This window comes from Pleurotus ostreatus (assembly GCF_014466165.1).
Source record: "Pleurotus ostreatus strain PC9 chromosome Unknown scaffold_8, whole genome shotgun sequence".
Lineage (NCBI taxonomy): Eukaryota > Fungi > Basidiomycota > Agaricomycetes > Agaricales > Pleurotaceae > Pleurotus > Pleurotus ostreatus.
Window position 1 is genome coordinate 1,829,841 of NW_023503163.1, and position 20,802 is coordinate 1,850,642.

At 50.8% G+C, this 20,802-nt stretch overlaps 2 protein-coding genes across 2 annotated transcripts; both read left to right on the forward strand.

Annotated features, from left to right (window-relative positions):
- Positions 1–12,001: 12,001 nt before the first annotated feature.
- On the forward strand, positions 12,002–13,507 carry PC9H_010946 (uncharacterized protein; the record flags this gene model as incomplete). The annotated part of the gene is made up of 1 exon (XM_036780436.1): positions 12,002–13,507. The coding sequence occupies one exon, from the start codon at positions 12,002–12,004 to the stop codon at positions 13,505–13,507; it is 1,506 nt and encodes a 501-aa protein (XP_036627819.1).
- Positions 13,508–14,023: 516 nt separating this feature from the next.
- On the forward strand, positions 14,024–15,400 carry PC9H_010947 (uncharacterized protein; the record flags this gene model as incomplete). Its single annotated transcript, XM_036780437.1, has 1 exon — positions 14,024–15,400. The coding sequence occupies one exon, from the start codon at positions 14,024–14,026 to the stop codon at positions 15,398–15,400; it is 1,377 nt and encodes a 458-aa protein (XP_036627820.1).
- Positions 15,401–20,802: the final 5,402 nt, after the last annotated feature.

Below are 20,802 nucleotides of genomic sequence, written 5' to 3' on the forward strand. Positions count from 1 at the left end.
CAACCAGCACGGACGGAGACCATCCTACCCACATCCCACAGAGCTTTGGGCGCAGCCTGCCCTATCCCTGCGCACATCGCCACTACCCGCGACGATTCGAAAGCACGAGAAGCCACCTCAGCCGCAGACTACAAAATCTATGTCGACGGATCTGGCTATGAAGGTGGGGTAGGAGCGGCAGCGGTGGTCTACCATGGAAACGAGGAGATCGCGGCACTGAGCCATACTCTAGGCCCACCCACTCACAACACTACTTTCGATGCTGAAGCGGTGGGGCTCCTACTGGCGTCGAACGAGATACTGACAAGCAACTTACAGGGCGAGGTCGAAATCTACATGGACAATCAATCAGTCATTCAGCGAGTGGAGACGGGCAGGAAAGGAACAGGACAATACATCCTCTCGCAAATCGAGGACACCTTGATTCGCGCGAGGGAGAATGCACTGGGTACCGTCCCTCCCCTCCAAATCAGCTTGCACTGGATCTCCGCCCACGATGACGTCCCGGGCAATGAGCGTGCGGATGCACTGGCAAAGGAAGCTGCCCAAGGTACTGCCCGCCCAGCAGCGCATCCCCCCACCCTGCTTGAATCCACCCTACCCTCCAGCAAGGCGGCGGTACGTCAAGCTGCCCGTTTGCAGATCCCACTGCGATGGGAAGCCACTTGGCGCCTGTCTGCTCGTAGGGCCAAACTGGTCAGGATTGACCCAACGCTCAAGGTAGGGAAATATCTGGAACTGGTTGGCGACTGGAAGAAGAGCCGAACGAGCATTATCACACAACTTCGCACTGGACACATCCCCCTGAACCAGCACCTCTTCCGAATAAAGAAAGTCGCCTCGCCCATGTGCCCACACTGCAACGACAAAGAGGAAACTGTCCGGCACTTCCTCATTGAGTGCCCAGCCTACGACATCGAACGAGCCATGCTACAAGCGGAGAGCAAGAATTTCGACCTTCCTCTGAAGGTTCTCCTCTCCACAACGAACGGAATGGAGGCCACCATCGCATTTGCCAGGCGCACTGGACGTCTCAACACCCCATTCGGAAACCTAGAGGGAGATCTGGTGGCGCCAAAGAGGGCAGCCGTACTGAAAGAAAAGCGGTCGAGGTTGGAGGAAAAGAGAGCTAAAAGGAAGGCAGGAAAAGAGAGGAAAGGGCGGGTAGGGGCGGAGCGACAGTGAATGTGGGTCGCCTACCGCGGTTTGCTCGAGTGCGAGCCGGATACTGTCAGGGAGGACCTCGTTCTGGTGGCACTACGACACTTCAAGACTCCTCAAGACAACTTTCTTCTTCTTACCTTGACAGCTTCGATCTCGCTCTCCCTCGGGACGAGCACCTCACATGGGAGGCCATGAGCCAATCAGCCGACACACCCACACCAGAAGCGCCCCATAATGCACTAGCGTCGGATTAACAGCGGTTTCACTCGCTGGGCGGCAGGGGGACGAGGTCTTGGACCGTCCGTCTGTCGTGCTTGAAGAGCTAGGGGGTCAAGGCGGGCATAGGGGCCCTTGGTATTTATCATACATACATACTGGTAGACACAGAGTATCATAGCGCAGTGCCGTCCGCATGGAGATTCTCCGAAGGACGTAAAACAGAGACCAAAAAAAAAAAAATTCTTCTGGAGACCAACCGAGCTGAAGCTAAGAGCTGGCTGCTCAGTGGCAAGAGGCTTGACACCTTCATTGCCAAGTTCAGTCCAGGCACCATGGTAAAACCGAAGAAATACACCATCAAGGCCCTCTACCTACCAGTGGATCAGCCTATCGACATGGCAGATGCCTGGAGGACTGTTGAAACGGAGAACGACCTCCCCCCCAACACAATCTCACAAATCAAATGGATGAAGCCAGTATCACGCCGCGGCAAGGACCAACAGCACGGACACGCCACAATCACCCTCGCCGAACCATCAGACGCCAGCAAACTGCTTCGGCAAGGGCTCCAAATTCTGGGAAACAACTACAGGTGCCACAAGAGCAAAGTCGGGCCACTACGGTGCCTCAAATGTCAACACTACGGCCACATCACCAGCGCCTGCAAGGCATCAGAAGCCATCTGCGCAACATGCGCCCAACACCACGAAGACGCCCAGGACTGTCCCCAGCTGAATCGAAAGGAAGCACATGCCTGCGTATCATGCAACCTTGGCGGTCATGCCAGCTGGGACCGCAGCTGCCCAAGTCGACAGAAGCTCCAGAGGCTGCTCGACGAGCGCCTGGAAAGCAACACACTTCCGTACTTCCCCACAGACGAACCCTGGACACAGCGGCAATCCCCCTTCTACTCCGGATGGTATTCCAAGCAGGACCTCACCGACTGTGATTGGCGACAGGCCAAGAAGGACTGGCTGCAACAAACCACCATCCCTGACGCTTTCCGCCCACTAATTGAGAGCAGTCAGCTACGGAACTCCAAAGGCCAAGGAGCGCCAACCGCAGTTGCCATGGACTGGTCCACCATAATCTGGGATCTCCCCGCAGACGGCGTTATGAACAGTGTCAAAGAGAAGTCCCCCCCTGCCATAGCCTCATGACTGACAAAACCTCCAATAGCATCTGTATTAGACAGTACAACCTTAACAAATCTATGAACACCCAGCAAACAGTCTCGAACTCGCCACTACATGAAGAATTCAACATCCTCTTAATTCAGGAACCCTACCTCTGCCCAGCCCTATTCACTCGCACTAATCGCAACTGGGTCCCTTTGTACCCCTACTCCCAGGCTGAAAACCTCTACCCTACGAGATCCATAATTATGGTTAATAGCAGGATAAGCACTGATGCCTATGAACAAGTTGTCATCGCTGGCACAGGCGATGTCACTGCCATACGTCTAAGCTCGGACGCAGGCGATATTTTCATTTTCAACGTATATAATGACTGTACTCACTCCCTAGTTCTAGATGCCATTCGGCAAACAGCCATGGAGCTACGCACCAAGTACGGAAATCCGCAAATGATCTGGGCCGGCGATTTCAACCAGCACCATGAGTGGTGGGACAAACCAACTGACCATCACCTCTTCACTCCAAGAGCCCGGGAGGATGCACAGCTCCTTATCGACCTGGTCTCCGACTTTGGGCTCAAAATGGCGTTAGAGCCTGGAGTCCCCACCCTCGAACATATGGTAACGAAGAACGAGTACCGTGTCGACAACGTCTTCATATCAGCTGACCTCATTGACCAGGTACTAGTCTGCAAAGTTCACCCAGGGGAGACGCCAGTTGGGGCAGACCACTACCCCATCGACACCATCCTGGACCTCTCAACAGATCTAGCGGAAGAAAGACGCACACACAACTTTCGCACAGTCGACTGGAAGGCGTTCAACGAGGAACTCTCATCACGGCTGCCAGCAGCTGGTATTCCCGTTGACATTCATACCGCAGATGATATTGACACCGCCATGACGGCACTCACCGCACTTTTACAGGGGATAATCCAAGACACTATCAAGGGAAGCGGTACGACCCCATACAACTGCAGATGGTGGAACACCGAGCTCGAAACCCTATGTAAAGAGTGCACCAGAACCAAACACGCCTCCCACAACCTGCGAGGCATCGCATCTCCCATACACGAAGAGGCTCGGCACGTCAGCGCAGTCTACAAATGATGATTGGAGGAGACTAAGTCCAAGCACTGGGAGGACTTCCTAGAGGACCTTGACCCGCAGGAACTCTGGATTGCAAACAAGTACATGTCAGGCACAGGCTCCAACGGGGGCAAGGTACGTGTTCCCGCCCTGAAATTCAACATGCCTGATGGCTTCCAGAAGGAGGTCACTTCCAATGAGGAGAAGGGACATATGCTAGCTGACATGTTCTTCCCCAAGCGACCCGCTGACTTTGAGGCGACGGAGCCAGATAGCTACCCAGACCCAGTGCCGCACCTCTTCACCACCACTACAGACCATACAGCCAAGGTACTTGCTCGCCTCAAGCCCTTCAAAGTCTGTGGGCCAGACGGCATCCCAAACATTGTCCTCATGCGGTGCAGTAGCACCCTCGCCCCCATTCTAACTAGGATTTACGAGGCAGTCTTCCAACTCAACTACTATCCCCTGGCATGGAAGCGCTGGACAACCATTGTACTCAAAAAGCCTGGAAAGCCCCGCTACGGTCTTGCCAAAGCGTGGAGGCCAATCGCTCTGCTCAACACCATGGGGAAGGTTCTGACGGCTCTAGTTACCGAGGACATGGTTGAGATGTGCAAAAAACATGATCTTCTGCCGAATCGTCACTTTGGGGGACGACCCGGACGTACCACTAGTGACGCACTCCACACGCTCACATCCAAGATTAAGCACACATGGAGAAGGGGGAAGGTGGTATCGGCACTCTTCCTTGACATCGAAGCTGCTTTCCCAAACGCCGTCTCGGATCAGCTGCTAACAAATCTTCACAAACACAGGATCCCTCAACCCTTCATCAACTTCGTCCATAATCTCCTATCCAACAGGCAGACAACCATGGTCTTTGATGATTATAGATCAGACTGGATCAATGTGGACAACGGAATAGGACAGGGGGACCCCATCTCCATGATCCTTTATCTTTTCTACAACACTGACCTCATTGATATCCCAGTTACCGAAAAGGGGGAATATGCGATCGCCTACGTGGACGATGCTACCTTTATTGCGGAGGCAAAAACAGCAGCTGCCGCACATTGCAAGCTTGCTAACATGATGACATGCCCTGGCGGTGGCTATGCATGGTCGGCCATCCACAACTCACGCTTTGAAACCAGCAAGCTGCGCGTAATGAACTTCACACCGGACGCCATTGAGCACCCCACACTGAAGCTACAAGGACAGGAAGTCATCCGCAAAACATGCTACAAGCTCCTAGGAGTGCTCCTTGACGAACATTTGCGATGGAAGGAGCAGACAGCAGCAGCACTAAGTAAAACCATACAGTGGATTAACGTTTTCAAGCGACTGGGCAGAGTGGGCGGCGGCATAAGCTCCAGGTTCCTTCAACAGCTGTACCTGGCTGTGGCCATCCCCAAGCTAACATATGCTCTCGATGTTTGGTATACTCCTGTTCGCTTGCCAGAAGGCAAGAAGAGAAGGGTAGGGTCTGTCCAGGCACTGAAGACTCTCATGAAGGCGCAGCGCGTCGCGGCCCTTGCCATCTCTGGAGCCATGCGCACAACGGAAAACAACACCCTTGACATCCACGCTGGACTCCCCCCACTCGAATTCACCCTCGACTTCATCTGCCATTGAAATGCGGTCAGAGCCGCCACATTGCCCAAAGAACACCTGGTGGGTAACATACTAACCTGGACCCACTGCTACCAAGGTCGTCACACATCCCCCATCATTGCCCTCATGCAACTCTACTGCATCAAACCAACAGAGATGAGATTATACTCCCTACATCCCACAGACGCCTGGGCAACCAATGCCCAGTCTCGACCCACATTGCACCCACACGCGAGGACTCTAAGGAACAGGAAGCCACGTCAACGGCCAACTTCAAACTCTATGTCAACAGGTCAGGCTACGAGGGCGGAACTGGAGCAGCAGCAGTGGTAACACAACACGGCGAGGTCTCAGCTGTCAGCCATAGCCTAGGCCTGCTCACCCACTGCACCACCTTTGATGCAGAAGCGGTAGGACTCCTTCTCGCAGCAAACGAAATACTCAGCAGAAATCTTCACGGCAAAATCAACATCTACATGGACAATCAGTCTGTTATACAACAGATTGAATCGGGTAAAAAGGGAACGGGACAATACATCCTTAAATACACAGAAGAAGCACTATCGCTGGCAGCAAAGCGTGCGAAGGACACCAACACCACCCTTGACATGAAGCTCCAATGGATCTCTGCTCATGATGATGTAGCAGGAAACGAACGGGCGGACACCCTGGGTAAAGAGGCAGCAACTGGAAAAGCGCAACCAGCTGAGTACTGCCCACTGCTGCTGCATGATCTCAAGGAGGAGAAGAAGGGGAGGTAGGGATGGGAGGGGCGGTTTGGCAACAACAATGGTCGCAACTGTGGATCGCTCGCATGCGGAGCGTGATCTGATGAGGGAAGATCAGACGGCAGTGTTTCTCTTTGCGACCAACCCTCAAGCATAACCACAAGATTCTCCCTTTCTTTCTTATCTTGACAGATAGCCACGTTTCCACTCTCCCTCGGGACGAGCACCTAACATGCGAGGCCTTTGAGCCAAGAAGAGGAGCTATCCGCGCTGCAACAGCTACCTGCAATCACACTGGTGTCCGAAAAACAGTGGTTTCCATCACTGGGCGGCAGGGGGACGAGGTCATGGACCGTCCGTCTGTCGTGCATGAAGAGCCAGGCAGTCAAGGTGGGCACAGGGCCCGTTCCATTTATATTTCTATATAGCAGTAGACACGAACACATGTAGCAACGAGTCGTCCGCATGGAGGGAACTCCGATGGACATTAAACAGAATCCAAAAAAAAAGAAAAAAAAAAAAGGAAAGAGCGAAAAAGCTGTAGAATAAAGGGTACAATGGAGGCAAGACGATGCGCGTTTCAGTTGCGCTGGACTTGTCAGACCTCTCCAGGTGCTATGCACACACCTTGGGATAGTGACACTGAATTCTATCAGAGCACATTGAAGCACTTACCAGTCTATACATCTCGCCCCTTGGCTCTGATACTGCTGACGAGACTATCTAAAGATAAGTACATACATCTGATGAGCATCTGAGCCCCAGACCAGTAGGAAACGTGTTCAGTCTCGACAGTTTCTGAGACGCACTGTTGTAGCCTGGCGGGCCAGTCTTGTCATTTCGGAGAAACAATTGAAACTATTCACTCTTGGTAGCTAGCCCGTGGCAAGATAATCATACATTATCGTACACAAAATAGTGAGTAGATGTAGCAGGCTTGTTCCCAAGCTTCACAAATTTAGGCTGCTACCGTTGCAGTTAGCTTCTACGTTACCTGCAACTCGATACAAAAACTGGTGCATCCATTATTTGCAGACTATCTCGGCACAGGAGGCACGAGTAGTCGCCTGGGAGTATGCCTGGTGGCCGGTTCAATCAGAACCGGGTTATGATTGCTCGCTATGCTCGCAGTCATGCTCTAAAGGGTTCAAGGCCCATGCAAATAAGGCCAAACAAATTCTGCGTACTTTGGAGGCTCGGTCATGTTTTTTTCTGGCTGAACTGGCCTCTTTTCCACAATTCTGAATCATGGGAAGTGTGGATTTTGCTTGCCGTAGTTGGTTTGCGCCTAGAAAGCAGCACTTTTGGTAGAGATTTGATGATTTAAGACCGTAATTTGGCGAAGGTTGTTCAACTTCCATCAACTCGAGACTTGCTGACGTGGCGCGCGCCTAATTCTCTGAGCTTACGGTGTACGCACTGGGTGTAAGGGGACACTCCTATTTTCTCTCCTTTCCTTCATCCCATGGACTCTTACCTACATTTCCTTTGTTTCCCTTTGCTCCTTTTCGCTTCCTTTCCTTTCCACTTCCTTTCCGCCCACTCCTTTCGCATCCGAGCCACATCCGGTGACTCCGGAGTCTTCCCGCGCCTCGGACTCGCCTCGGACTCGCTTCGGACACCTCGGACTCGCTCAGACTTGTAGATACACTCCGGGGCTCGTCCGGGCTACCTCTATCCTCCTTTCCCACTTCATTACTCCTTGTCCCCACTTCCCCAGGTCGCTGGCACGACTCCTGTACATTCCCCTTCCACTTCGTTATCACATGTTTCCTCGTACCTTGTGATATTCGTTCGGACCTGTGGCTGGTGTACTGTACAGTTACCCTTCATTCCTCCCACGCTACTACAGTATATACTTCGCTTCCTAGCATGGAGAATCCTTATCCTGTTCTCTTTGGATTCTCCCTCTGCTAGGTGAGCAGCTCTCTCATGTATTGTAGTTAGTCTTATTCATTACTTTGGATTCTCCCTCTGCTAGGCCTGCGCTGTCGGCCATCTTGAGGTTGCCCTTACACTGGGTGCATATCGATGAGAACTCATATGTGCCCTCCTAGCGCTCACTTGTGGGTGTGAGCCACCACCTCCGGTGTGGCATGTACGGGTCCACCTTGTAGCGAGCAGCATATGATCTGTGGAATATTTTGATTGATTTTTCACAAATTTTTGAATTCTGAAATTGAAAGCTCAACCCCAGTGAAAAGTCCGTCTGGCTGAACCGGCCCATTGCGGGCATGAGCGAGCCATGGAGCCATATCGAGCCATATTGGCCCAACTCGGTACCCTTATGTCAGGTCACAAGGTGGATATTGTGCGCCGTGATGTCAATGTGGGGGGCGCAATAGTGAAGTGGGCTATCGTGCAGCTGCCATTGCACCCCAGCAGCACTGGTCGGCATTCTTGGAGGCACTTGTTCAATCCCCACTGGTGTAAGGGCAACCTCAAGATGGCCGACAGCGCAGGCCTAGCAGAGGGAGAATCCAAAGGTAATGAATAAGACTAACTACAATACATGAGAGGGCTGCTCACCTAGCAGAGGGAGAATCCAAAGAGAACAGGATAAGGATTCTCCATGCTAGGAAGCGAAGTATATACTGTAGTGGCGTGAGAGGAATGTAGGATAACTGTACAGTACACCAGCCACAAGTCCGAGTGAATATCACAAGGTACAAGGAAACATGTGATAATGAAGTGGAGGGTAAATGCACAGGAGTCGTGCCAGCAACTTGGGGAAGTAAGGGTGAAGGGTAACGAAGTGGGGAAAGAGGATAGAGGTAACCCGGACAAGCCCCAAAGAGTATAGACGAGTCCGAGCGAGTCCGAAGTGTCCGAAGTGCGGGAAGACTCCGGAGTCAATGGACGTGGCTTGGATGCGAAAGGAGTGGGTGGAAGGGAAGTGGAAAGGAAAGGGAGCGAAAAGGAACAAAGGGGAACAAAGGAAATGTAGGTAAAAGTCCATGGGATGAAGGAAAGGAGAGAAAATAGGAGTGTCCCCTTACAACTGGTGCCCTTTTTCACCCACCTCATATATTTCTTTTACCACGACTGATCAGCACTCACTCTTTCGGAGCACAAATTTTAACACCACACCACTACCCAATCAGCCGCCAACCTACTCATCTGAATCTGGCTATCAGAACAGCACATGACCGTGAGCCAGTCAGCTGCACTTCCGGTACCCTGCCACCTAAGGCCAAGCGCGGGGTCTCACCCCCCCTTGTGACGCCCAGACAAACCGAAAAAATTAGGTCAGAGGCCGAGGAGAAAGGAGAATGTCGGCAATGAGGTTCCTGAGCACATGATCAGTCTGGCTGGATCGGAAGACAAGTTGAGGGCAGAGGAAGACAGGGTGTGGGAAGTTCAAATCCTGAAGGAGAGATGCAGTGATATTACCTAATAAGATGGGTACATTACGCGGAACTCTTTGCATTGGTTGTCCCTCCAGAACACCTCGGCAGTGGGTCAGGACAGTCACCAGACATTAGATAACTGCTTAGGTACAAGCAGGTACAAACTGTGTAGTACAGCCCCTGACCCTCCCACATATGGCAACGCCACTCCGGAGGTTAAGCAATGATTCAAAAAAAAAAGTCAATGTGAACCTTACACTTGACTTATGCTCGCACCAAGTTGAACTCACCATGGAGGTGGCATGCAACACACAGACCACCAATCTTCACTTATATCAGTGCACTATACCAATGTGTGTCATGGCCTCCAACCTTTCTTCCCTCCTCCCACCTTCCTCCCACCTTCTTTCCCCCCTTGTAGCCTCCAATGTTGCATCTCCTCTGCATGCTCTGCTCCACACCATCACGACTGCCACATCACACCACAGGACATGGTATGTCCCAAAGGTCCACTGGCATTTGGCCAGTTACTCACGAGCCCAAAACATAGCAGATAAGAAAAACAGATGGCTCAGAGTGGAATGAGAGGCCAAACAAGGTGAGCAATATCCTGGGTTACTGTACTGTAGACACTGAGTTTGTGAACCTATGTTATGGCTCAATGTTTCTTTCTTTTTCACATTACTATATTTCCTTATCTTATCAGACATGTGATATATTACACCAACATGCTCACCTACTTACGATACACTAATTACATCATCCGGGCCATCTTACTAATAGTCTCAGTCAGCGCCTTGCCACTACTGCATGGGCGCAGTCATTAAGTGTCATATCTTATGCAGCTGAGCTAACTGTTCCATGGAAAGCCGGAAGGATGCAGCATGTATGTAGTTAGACATGAGGACATAGCATGTACTGTAGTATATAAACACCCTAATAAACACCCAGAGACATTAACTCATTCTCTTGAGAATACCACTAATACAGTGCCTACTCTTACTACTTTCTTGCTCTGATTCTTGCTGGGTCCGCATACACATTAGTGTATTAGCATCGCTCTAACAGTATCAAGCTGGTCTATTGGAGTTGAATAGCCTTGATGGCACTCAATAATAATTGAGCTCAGTCTCATTCAGAGAGCCCAAACAAGCCCCCGTGATCGGATCGATCCGGCTCTATCAAGCTCAACCACAGTACTGTACCTTTAGAATAGTTAAGAAATAGATAAGTGAACTAGATTTTAACTATGTGTAACAGTAGATCAACCCTACTGGAAGTGTGCTCAAGGCGCAAGACACTCAAGGTTCAAACAAGATGATAGGGCTAGTGATGTGATTGAAGGGGGGGAGGGGAAGGTATGAGTACAAGAGTGAGAGATCAAAGTCCTACATATCCCTGTGATTCATCTGCTATCAGACTTATGTACATGTGCTAAAAAACCATGCTCATCCAGAATTACCATTGCTCTCTATCTTTATACCATTACATCACTCATAATATCTATTCATTGGTGTGATACATGTTCAATTTGATATATGATGTTAGAGTGTAAGTATACAATATGGGCATAAATGAAATAGTGGGTACAACTGCCAATAATGTTGTGAGGGGCTCCCCTGAGACATCCCCTGAGACTCACTTCACATGATGTGTGCTAACTATGACTAAACTTTACGCACGCAAATCAAGAAACGTTAATTGAATTAAATTAATAATGTTGAAGGCTAAGTGAGTGAGAAGCCTAATAAGCGCCTAAATCCAGATCGAGCGATCAGATTCACACACCCGATGGACCGGTTACCGGGTACTTCAATACCCACCCTCTTTTGTAAGCGCCCGCGCAGTCCGCCATTGATAAAACGGCTCCTTACATTACATTCCAGGACCCGTAATAGATTCTACGCAAGTAATAGCGAGCCATCTACCTAGTCTAGGAATATACACTGAATCCTTGCCCTAGCACTTCGAAGCGAGCTACCGCCGGCGCGGCCCACGGATCCATATTATCTCTGGCTGGATGACTTGATTTCAAGGTGACCGAAATTCGAACAAGAGAACCACCACCATGGGGGTTCGGCGTCTGGCCTCTACGGGGCGAAAAGGGAGGCAATGCCCGCAATGGGTAGCCAACAAGACGTCCAGGCTTGCCCAGCAAGACTGGTTACTCAAAACCGGGAAAATCTCCCTCACTGTAGGATGGGTCATCCCGCCTACATGGCCACTGAGCCACTGGCACGTCCACGCCCAGGATATACTATACCCTCTAATAAAAACAGTCCCACACACGCCAGCTAAGTGTATATCCTCGGCACTGGCAAATACAACAGTCATATTAGACTAATAAGTAGAGAGAACCATCCCAGCCTGAATCAAGGAGGGGTGACAACGTCCACGCGCGAGCGAACATAAGATATTCCCGACGGATATCATGATGACGGACACTCATAATCTACAACGACCAAAGCCCAACCCCAGCTCCGTAGAAGAAGCCAGCCCCGTACCTCCACGAACGAGTGGCAAAGGGAGTCGGACACGATACGCGCTCGCGATCACCTGACCCCCAGACACGGGGAAATCTGAGACAAAGGCATCAGGAGAAAGTGAGGGTATAAAGAACAGGAAATGTACGAACCCGTCCTGAGCCCAAACCACCACCATAGAAGCACCCCAATAAGTCTCAGAATCCAACCAACCCAATGTCGTCCCATGCCGAGCACCTCCTCATCCTCCCAGACCAAACGGCCTCCGAGCCTACGATGAACTCCCTAGACCCCACGCCGGCCCAAGCAGTGGCAATGCAGGCAGCCAAAGCAAACAAGAAAGGGAAGAACGGGGGCGCGGACAGAGTAGTGAGTAGCGCTGCCGAAGAAAAGAGAGGAAGACAGTACTCACCTTACCAGAGGAGAGACAAGGACGGAGAGGACAACGGAGAGGCTCCACCCCAAGGAGGGAACCCCCAGCGCACAACCAATAAACAATCCACACCCCAAGGCGGAAAGGGGAAGCAAGTCACCCCCCATTCCCGCTCCGGCCCTGGAAACACCCATGAGAGTGCCCCCCCCCCTCCAACTATCCCACCCCCCCCGCTCCCAGCAGGACCTTCCCCCACCCCCCAGGGCACAGTGGCGCATATCCCCTCCACTCCACCCTTGGGCCCCCCCGCCCCGTTGGGACAGGCAACCCACGTGGCTCAACCCTCCCTTGCGCAGCTCCCAGTCCCGCTAGTGCAGTCCGCGACCCACCAAACCCAAGTACAAACAGCTGGTCCCCAGGACGTCAAAATGGGTCATGCAGCAGGGGAGAACACTGAAGAAGACGGGATCATGCAGGTCGACCAACCGGAAAACCCACACTTACAGACGACGTCGGTTGTCCCGCTCACGACCCTCCCGCCTAGACCTGGCAAAGGATACGCCGGCGGTCCCTTCCCCCACACGGTAATCGCGAGTGACGATCTCTTCAAAAGCATCAGAGTGGAAATCCTTGACAACCTGCTCAAATCCCCTCTGGACTTCCTCTTCCTGCTGCCCTATGGAGCCGGAAGACGTCTTCACGCGGAATTTCCAAACCTAGGGGATACGATCCTGGAATACATCAAAGAATTCCGGGCTCCTAACTGCGACAACCTCACCGTAGTCAAAGCCGCCGCCGACTCCTTCATAAAAGGGAAGAAACTGAGGATGTACAAAAAAGACTTCGAACCACCTTGGGTCTTCATCCTATCCGGTTTCTCCCCCGAACTACGGGACTTCTTACTAGGTGTAGGCGTCTTTGATTTCGCGGCAGGAGAATCCAACCACGCCTTGACAGTACTGAAAGTACAAAAGAACGTACGATCCTGGCATGTCGCATACCTGACCGGGGACGGCGTAACAAACGACCGCAGGATGATGGAGGAAGGACTCACGGCGATCAAAGCCAAGATCAAAAACAACGAGAAAGTCCGCACTTCTGTCCAGGAATGCTATGCTGAGAGGACGGGGACGAATTTGCTGACAACCGACGACAAAGTCCAAGATGCATTATCGACACTTTCGATCACCTACACATCCAACGGCAAAGCGAATTTCTGGCACCTCACCGCGAAGCCCATCACAGACGACCCAGCTAAACACAAGAGATGGGAAGAAGCTCTGAGGGATACGAAGAATTTCGTCCTCAGGAAAATATTTGCGGTGGACATCTCGTGGGGCTTCGAGTGATGCGACTTCTGCAAAAACGAGTCCCACCCGGAGGTTGCATGCCCTTTCCCCAAGGTCCAGGGATGGAAAGGCCCGAAACCTAGCGACGTCCGAGCGAGATGGGCCAAATTGGATAAGAGGAGCAGTGATGAGGGACACCCCACAGAGGGAGGCCACAGAGGGGGACAAGGAAGAGGAAACAGAGGAACGAGAGGGCAACGTGGCAGAGGCTACAGGGGATGCGGTGGTCACATGTACCAAAACAACAGGGGAGAACCCTATTAGGAAGTAACTAGAGACACCCAGACGCACCGTTACAACCCTCTGCCTTACTATGCCTATTTTTTACTCTCCTGTACGTTACGAGCCCATTCTACCCTGGCAATAATATCCTAGAATCTCCAAAAATTTTTACACGAAACGGATTAAGATAACAACACGTGCCAAACGAGCACAACGTGGACATGGCCTCACAAAGGGCTACCCCCCCCAGAAAACTCGAAAGCCACCCACGACCTGACTACGATCCACGGGAAAATGACAAGCAAAAGAAAGAGAGAAAACACAGATAACTCACCAGGCTCGAAGACAACAGCAAACGGGGACAGTGGAGGAAGAGGCTCCCTCCCACGCACGCGACCCGGCTTGGAGATTGTAGCGACCAGGAAAGACCCCGGGAAAGAAGAGGACTCCAGACCTAAGAAGAAGAAGAAGGACTACGTACCATGCCAACCGCCCACGATTACGACGGGGCAGTCTACGATGAAGCTCTCCATCGAGTGGACGGTAGAACAAAGGACAATTTGGGAAGGAGAGACGCGCAGACAAATCGCCACAGTAAGAAGCCCCTTCGCAGAACAAGTCATAGGCTTCAAACCCGAGGAGAACCCCCACTGGTCGGAAACGATCCCTACCCCCCCAGCTGCGTCTATCCTGAAATGCAGCATGCCAATCACCCAAGCACCCTTCCCGGATGTCTGCTTCTCATCAGTAACAATCTTCGGTAACGTTAGGAAAGAGGTGGCGGAGGAACTCAAGGCACACAGCGAATCATACATGGCGCTGATCCCCTTTGGAGCCGGCAACAAAATTTTTGAACAAGCCAGAGTCCTCACGACAGCGACAGCGGACCTAGTATCAGCACTAGCCAACGACGGCACACAATACTCGGTAGCGGCCCCTGTCCAGGAGGATGCCCCCCCACACAAAGCGTGGTTCGCAAGACCCTTCGCGATGATCCTCAAGGACCCATCACCCTCGCTGAGAAAGACCCTCCTTGACACAAAAACGGTCGCCTATAGGAGAAACGGGGAGAATTTCGCTTTTTTAAGCTCAAACATCCCCCTCTCGGAGAACTCATGGATCGTATGCAATTTCAAAGGGGGCCCAGTGATGAATAGGCCCGAAAAGATGACCGAGGCACTCACAGCAATAAGCAGGCAAATCTGCCAATTGAACGGCCTACGCTCGCTCGCAAACAGGATCCTGAGCAAAGAAGGAGTCGGCCAATCGTCAGAAGAAAGGATACACGTAGCAATCGCAGGCCTGAGTCTAATATACATCGACAGACGCGACGAAGAGGACCGCGAGGACCCAGTATGGCAACTCCATGGGAAACCACTCACAAAACTCGACAAGGAGCACAGAGAGTGGTTACGCGCCGTACGACATGTATCTTTTTTCATCGACTCGACAACCGAACTTATCCAGGAAAGAGCGCGAGTCGGCTGCGTCTGGTGCAAGTCGGAGCTCCACACCAACCTCAACTGCCCCCTACCCAGAGTAAAAGACTGGCTTGGCCCGCAACCCCCCAAGGAAAGGCTCACCCCGGAGCCCAGAGACACGTCATCGTCGAAAGAAGGGAAGAGAGCGACAAGGAAGGAGCGGAAAGGAAAAGGGAAAGCTAGGGACTAGCCCGAGTCTGGTAGTAGCCACGTCTGTCAATGAAAAAGCTCTATCAATATCCCAATCTAACGACACCCACCTCAAGTCTTCTCTCTCAAAGGTAAAGTATGGCTGAATTTACTGACGAATTCTTGGACAGGTAAGCCAAACTTAAGGGCGCCCGTGCCGCCCCGTACCTCACAAGATAAGCCCGACGACAACAAGAAGACAAACGCACGAAACCCAACAAACTGATGAACCGCCCGGCTAGCGTCCATTAGTATCATCAAGCCGCGAACATTACACAATCCAACAGACCAGCCCCAGGCTTTATGGAGGTTCAGGAAGAGAGAGATGGTGGTGCTGCCCGCCGACCTCCCGATGAACTGAACCTTCCGATCCAATCAGGCAGACCTCGCAGCCCAACCCCGCAGGGGGACGCTCGAGACGATTCAAGGGGCTCCCTCCCCCCTCAGACTCAAAGGCAAACGCCAGATGAGCCCCAACAACGGAGACGAAAAAAGAAAAAGAAAAAGAAGTCCCCAATGCGATCAGGTATAACCATCGCCTCTCTTAACATAAAAGGCTACGGCCAGCATCATGATAACGCCCCCCAAAAATGGACTCATATAAACCAGCTGATGAGAGACAAAAAACTAGCAATCCTCGCTGTCCAAGAAACACACATGGACGAGCCGAGGAGAGAAGCAGTACAACAACTCTTCGGAAAACGCCTCCACATAGTAGCCTCCGGCGATAACACCAGCCCCCACCAAAGAGCGGGAGTGGTGATCGTCTTCAACAAAAGCTACATCAAAGCAGATACCGTGTCATCCAAAATCATAATACAAGGCCGCGCAATCCTTACCTCAGTCGAATGGGGAGGCCGCAAAACGCTTACAATACTGACAATATATGCTCCAAACCAAACAGGAGACAACACATCCTTCTGGCGGAAAATCAGGGAGTACTTTGAGAATCACCCGAGAATAAGAAAACCAGACATCATGATGGGGGACTTCAACATGGTTGAAGACGTCATGATGGGGGACTTCAACATGGTTGAAGACGTCATGATGGGGGACTTCAACATGGTTGAAGACGCCATCGATAGAATTCCGAGCCACAACGACGCACCACAACAGACAGAAGAGCTCATGGAACTAAAGTCCCTCCTAAACCTACAAGATGGATGGAGACAGACCCGCCCGAACAAACAGTCCTTTACGTTTCACCAACCAATAGCAAACGGAGGAGCAAAATCGAGAATCGACCGCATTTACGCCACCGAACAAATCTTGGAGAAGTCGGACGAGTGGTACATCAATCACTCAGGCATCGATAACACAGACCACTGGATGGTATCGGCAAAAATAACAAACGCGGATGCTCCGTACCAAGGAGAAGGCCGATGGTGCATCCCGGAGAGAGTAGTAGAAGACAAAGTGTTCCGGGAAGTAGCCCGGAAGTACATTGCAACGGCGTGGGAAGAATTGCAACAAGGCCAACTCCAGCCAAGGAGTAACATAAACAACCCCCAGAAAATATACAATGACCTCAAACGCAGAATCCTAAACAGTGCAAGAAGAAGAGACAAATTACTAACGCCGAAAATCATTAGAGAGATCGCCACCCTTAGGAAAGACCTACACGCGATAGACGGCTCTCAGGATTCATCACGTAGAATGACGGCCAGAATGATAACAGACAAAATTGCTGACCTAGAAAAGAAAAGACATAAGAAAATCAGGGAATTAGGTAAAATAAAGAACCGACTGGAGGGTGAAACCAACTCCCGCTACTGGATGCGAATAAATAAAGAAATTAAACCGAGAGATTTTATATATTCGCTCAAAGTCCCGAACAGCCCAAGCAACGAAGAAATCACTGCATCCGCAAAAATGGCGGACCTAGCGAAGAAGTACCACGACGAGTTACAATTAGATGGCAGAGAAGAGAGGGATGAGATGGAGAGGGAAATATGCATCCAGGACGCCCTCTCAGGTATCGCCTCCAAACTAAACAACCGACAAAGGAATGATCTCGAAAAAGACATATCCGAGGATGAAGTATCCCAAGTCATTCGCCTATCGGATAACAACTCGGCGCCAGGTTTGGACGGAGCCACAAACTTACTCTGGAAAAGGCTAGTAAAAGACGGAGAGAGGGAAGCTGAAGACCAAGGGAACGAGGGAGCCCCCAAGATCATAAGGATCATAACGGAGACCCTAAACGATATAAGTACCCATGGCCTAATAACACACTCTCAGTTCGCCGAAGGATGGATGTGCCCAATCTATAAAAAGAACGACCGTAACAACATTGCAAACTACCGCCCGGTGACCTTGCTGAATACAGACTATAAAATCCTAACGAAAATTATGTCAATACGCCTAGCCGAAGTAGCAGGTGATCTCCTGCACGAGAGTCAAGCAGGATTTGTGAAAGGCCGCAAGATCGTGGACCAAACCCACCTAATAAAAATGGTGATCAACTACGCCGAAGCAAGAGAAGAAAATGGAATCATAATAGCCCTAGACCAGGAGAAAGCATACGACAAAATTGAGCACGATTACCTCTGGCGGACGCTGAAAGAATTTCGCATACCAGACAAATTTATCAACACGGTCAAATCGTTATACCAACACGCAGGGACAAGTGTAATGATAAATGGCTGTCTCAGCAACAAGTTCAAGGTAACAAGGGGAGTGCGCCAAGGCGACCCTCTATCTTGCCTACTGTTTGACCTCGCAATTGAACCGCTAAGCATCGCCCTGAGGACCTCTGAGCTGCGAGGAGTCCCAATACCAGGAACGAAAGACAAACTGAAAGCAGTCCTGTTCGCGGACGACACAACAGTATTTATGAGTGACCTAGACGACTTCTACGTACTGGAGGGAATCCTAAACAAGTGGTGCAAGGCTTCGGGAGCTAAGTTTAACATCCTAAAAACCCAAGTTCTACCAATTGGCACGAAGCACTACAGAGAGGAATTTATCCGAAACAGAAAAAGTACCTCCCAACAACACCAAATCCCAGAAGGAATTAAAATAGTAAAAGAAAGAGAAATGATCCGGATGCTAGGAGCATGGATGGGCAACGAGACCAATGAACTCCAACCATGGACGACTATAATCGAGAAAATCGAATCCGACCTGTCACGATGGGATAGAAGCCGCCCAACACTGGAAGGACGGAAAATGATAACCCAATTTATAATCGGAGGCAGAACCCAGTACCTGACGAAGGTTCAAGGGATGCCAGAACAAATTGAAAAATACCTACAGAAGCTGACCCGCACCTTCGTATGGGGAGACAAAAAGTCCCCAGTAAAAGAAGAAACCCTCCACGCCCCACAAATGGAGGGGGGGAAAGAACTCCTGGACATCAGAGCAAGGAACGAGGCGATCGAAATAATGAAACTCAAGTCATATCTTCAGCTAGATGCGGAAAGACCGACCTGGGCACGTTTCGCGGAGGGCATCCTGGCAACAAATATCCCTAAAAGCACTGACAGGATACCGGAGGAAGTAAGACAGAACTGCTTCCTGCAAAGCTGGAAATCATACCAGGGTCACGGAAGTAATAAGAACCCAAAAGAACTCACAAAAATGCTAAAAATCGCGAAAAAATACGGTACAAGGATCGAAGTTCGAAGAGTATCGAAGTCGGTAGCTGGCCAGATGCCGATATGGTTCCACGCAGAAGCTACGGAACGAGGGTTACCAAGGACAAAACCAAGGGTAACAGAGTGCCTAAGGACAAAACACAAAATCAGGACAGTAGGCGAGATGATCACACTAGAAACAAAGAAAAACATAGAGAACCACAAACCAAGGAGAAACTGCAGATGCCACCACTGCAAAGCAATTAGGGACACGACAGGATGCGAAAACCCTCACGCATGCTACGTGCGAGCAGGCGAAATACTAGCAACCCTCCCAGACCTATGGGACACAAGAAAAATGGGGGAAGACCAGGTCGTAGAAGGAGAAGAAGTCGAAGGATGGCTGCCATTCCAAGGAAAAAAGATCGCCACAGTAGAACTAAAAGACATTTTCAGAATCTTCACATACGGAGGAAAAAACCTCGAAGCCCAAACTCTCACCAACGTCGAAGGCGAGAAAATAAGACTGGCAACAGACGGCTCGTGCCAAGAGGCAAACACCATAAATGCCAAAGCAGGAGCGGGAATATTCCTCGGCCTGGATAATGAGAGGAACAGAGCTCTCCGCGTCCCAAATGACCTGTTACAGACGAACCAAGTGGGGGAAATGTACGCAGCCCTGGAAGCAGTAAAACTTTTCCCCGGAGACGAGACCCTAGAAATTCTATCGGACTCTAAATACGTAATAAAAGCGCTTACCTCCAACCTGGAGAAGAACGAGGACAGAGGCTTCATCGGGGTAGCGAACAAAGACTTAGTAAGACAAACTGTTGCGGCCCTAAGGAACAGGCGGGGCAAAACTCACTTCAAGTGGGTTAAGGGACACCAAGGAGACCTACTGAACGAAGGAGCGGACAACCTAGCAAGCCAGGGTTGCGATCAGGAAGCGACTGAGTTTGCAGCGCAGGAAGTAAACCAGCGAGGCAGCATATCAGGCGCGAAACTCCAAAGCCTAAACCAGACGCTAGCCTATAAAGGGATAAGAGAAATCGAATTAACAAAAGCCAAACATAAACAAGAAAAGACGGCACAAATGCTATCGACAATCCAGGACCACCTCGCCGACTCCTGTGGTACAGCCCCGAACGAAAACCAAATATGGAAAGAAGCGAAAAGTAAAGACCTGTCCAGACAAACCCGCTTCTTCCTATGGATGTCAATCCACGATGCGTATAAGGTAGGCAGGTACTGGACAAACACAGTCGGAGGAGACTACACGGAAAGGGGAGTGTGCCCCCACTGCAACGGAGAGGTCGAGGACATGTCCCATATCCTAACCCAATGCGAAACCCCGGGACAAGCAGAAATCTGGAGGCTTGCAAAAGGGCTATGGGAAAAGAAGGGATACGCCTGGAGCCAACCAAAGATTGGCGACATTCTAGGGTGCGGAAATAAGCCCATAAAAAACGAGGAAGGGAAACTACAACGAGGGGACATGAGATTCTGGCGAATCCTAATCGCGGAATCAGCTTACCTGATCTGGAAACTACGCTGTACCAGAGTCATCCAGGATGAAAACCGACCAATCTCACAAAGAGAAGTAAGAAATAAATGGAACAGCATGATAAACGAAAGACTAGATCTGGATAGAAAGATGTCCCACAAACGCTACAAGAAAAAGGCCCTGAAGACCAAGACAGTTTTGGAAACATGGAGAGGGGTCCTCCTGAACGAAATTTCACTACCGAAAAACTGGATAGACTCAGGCGGGGTTTTAGTGGGTAGCGACCTTCAAACTCATCAAGAAAACGGATGAACCGGTCCG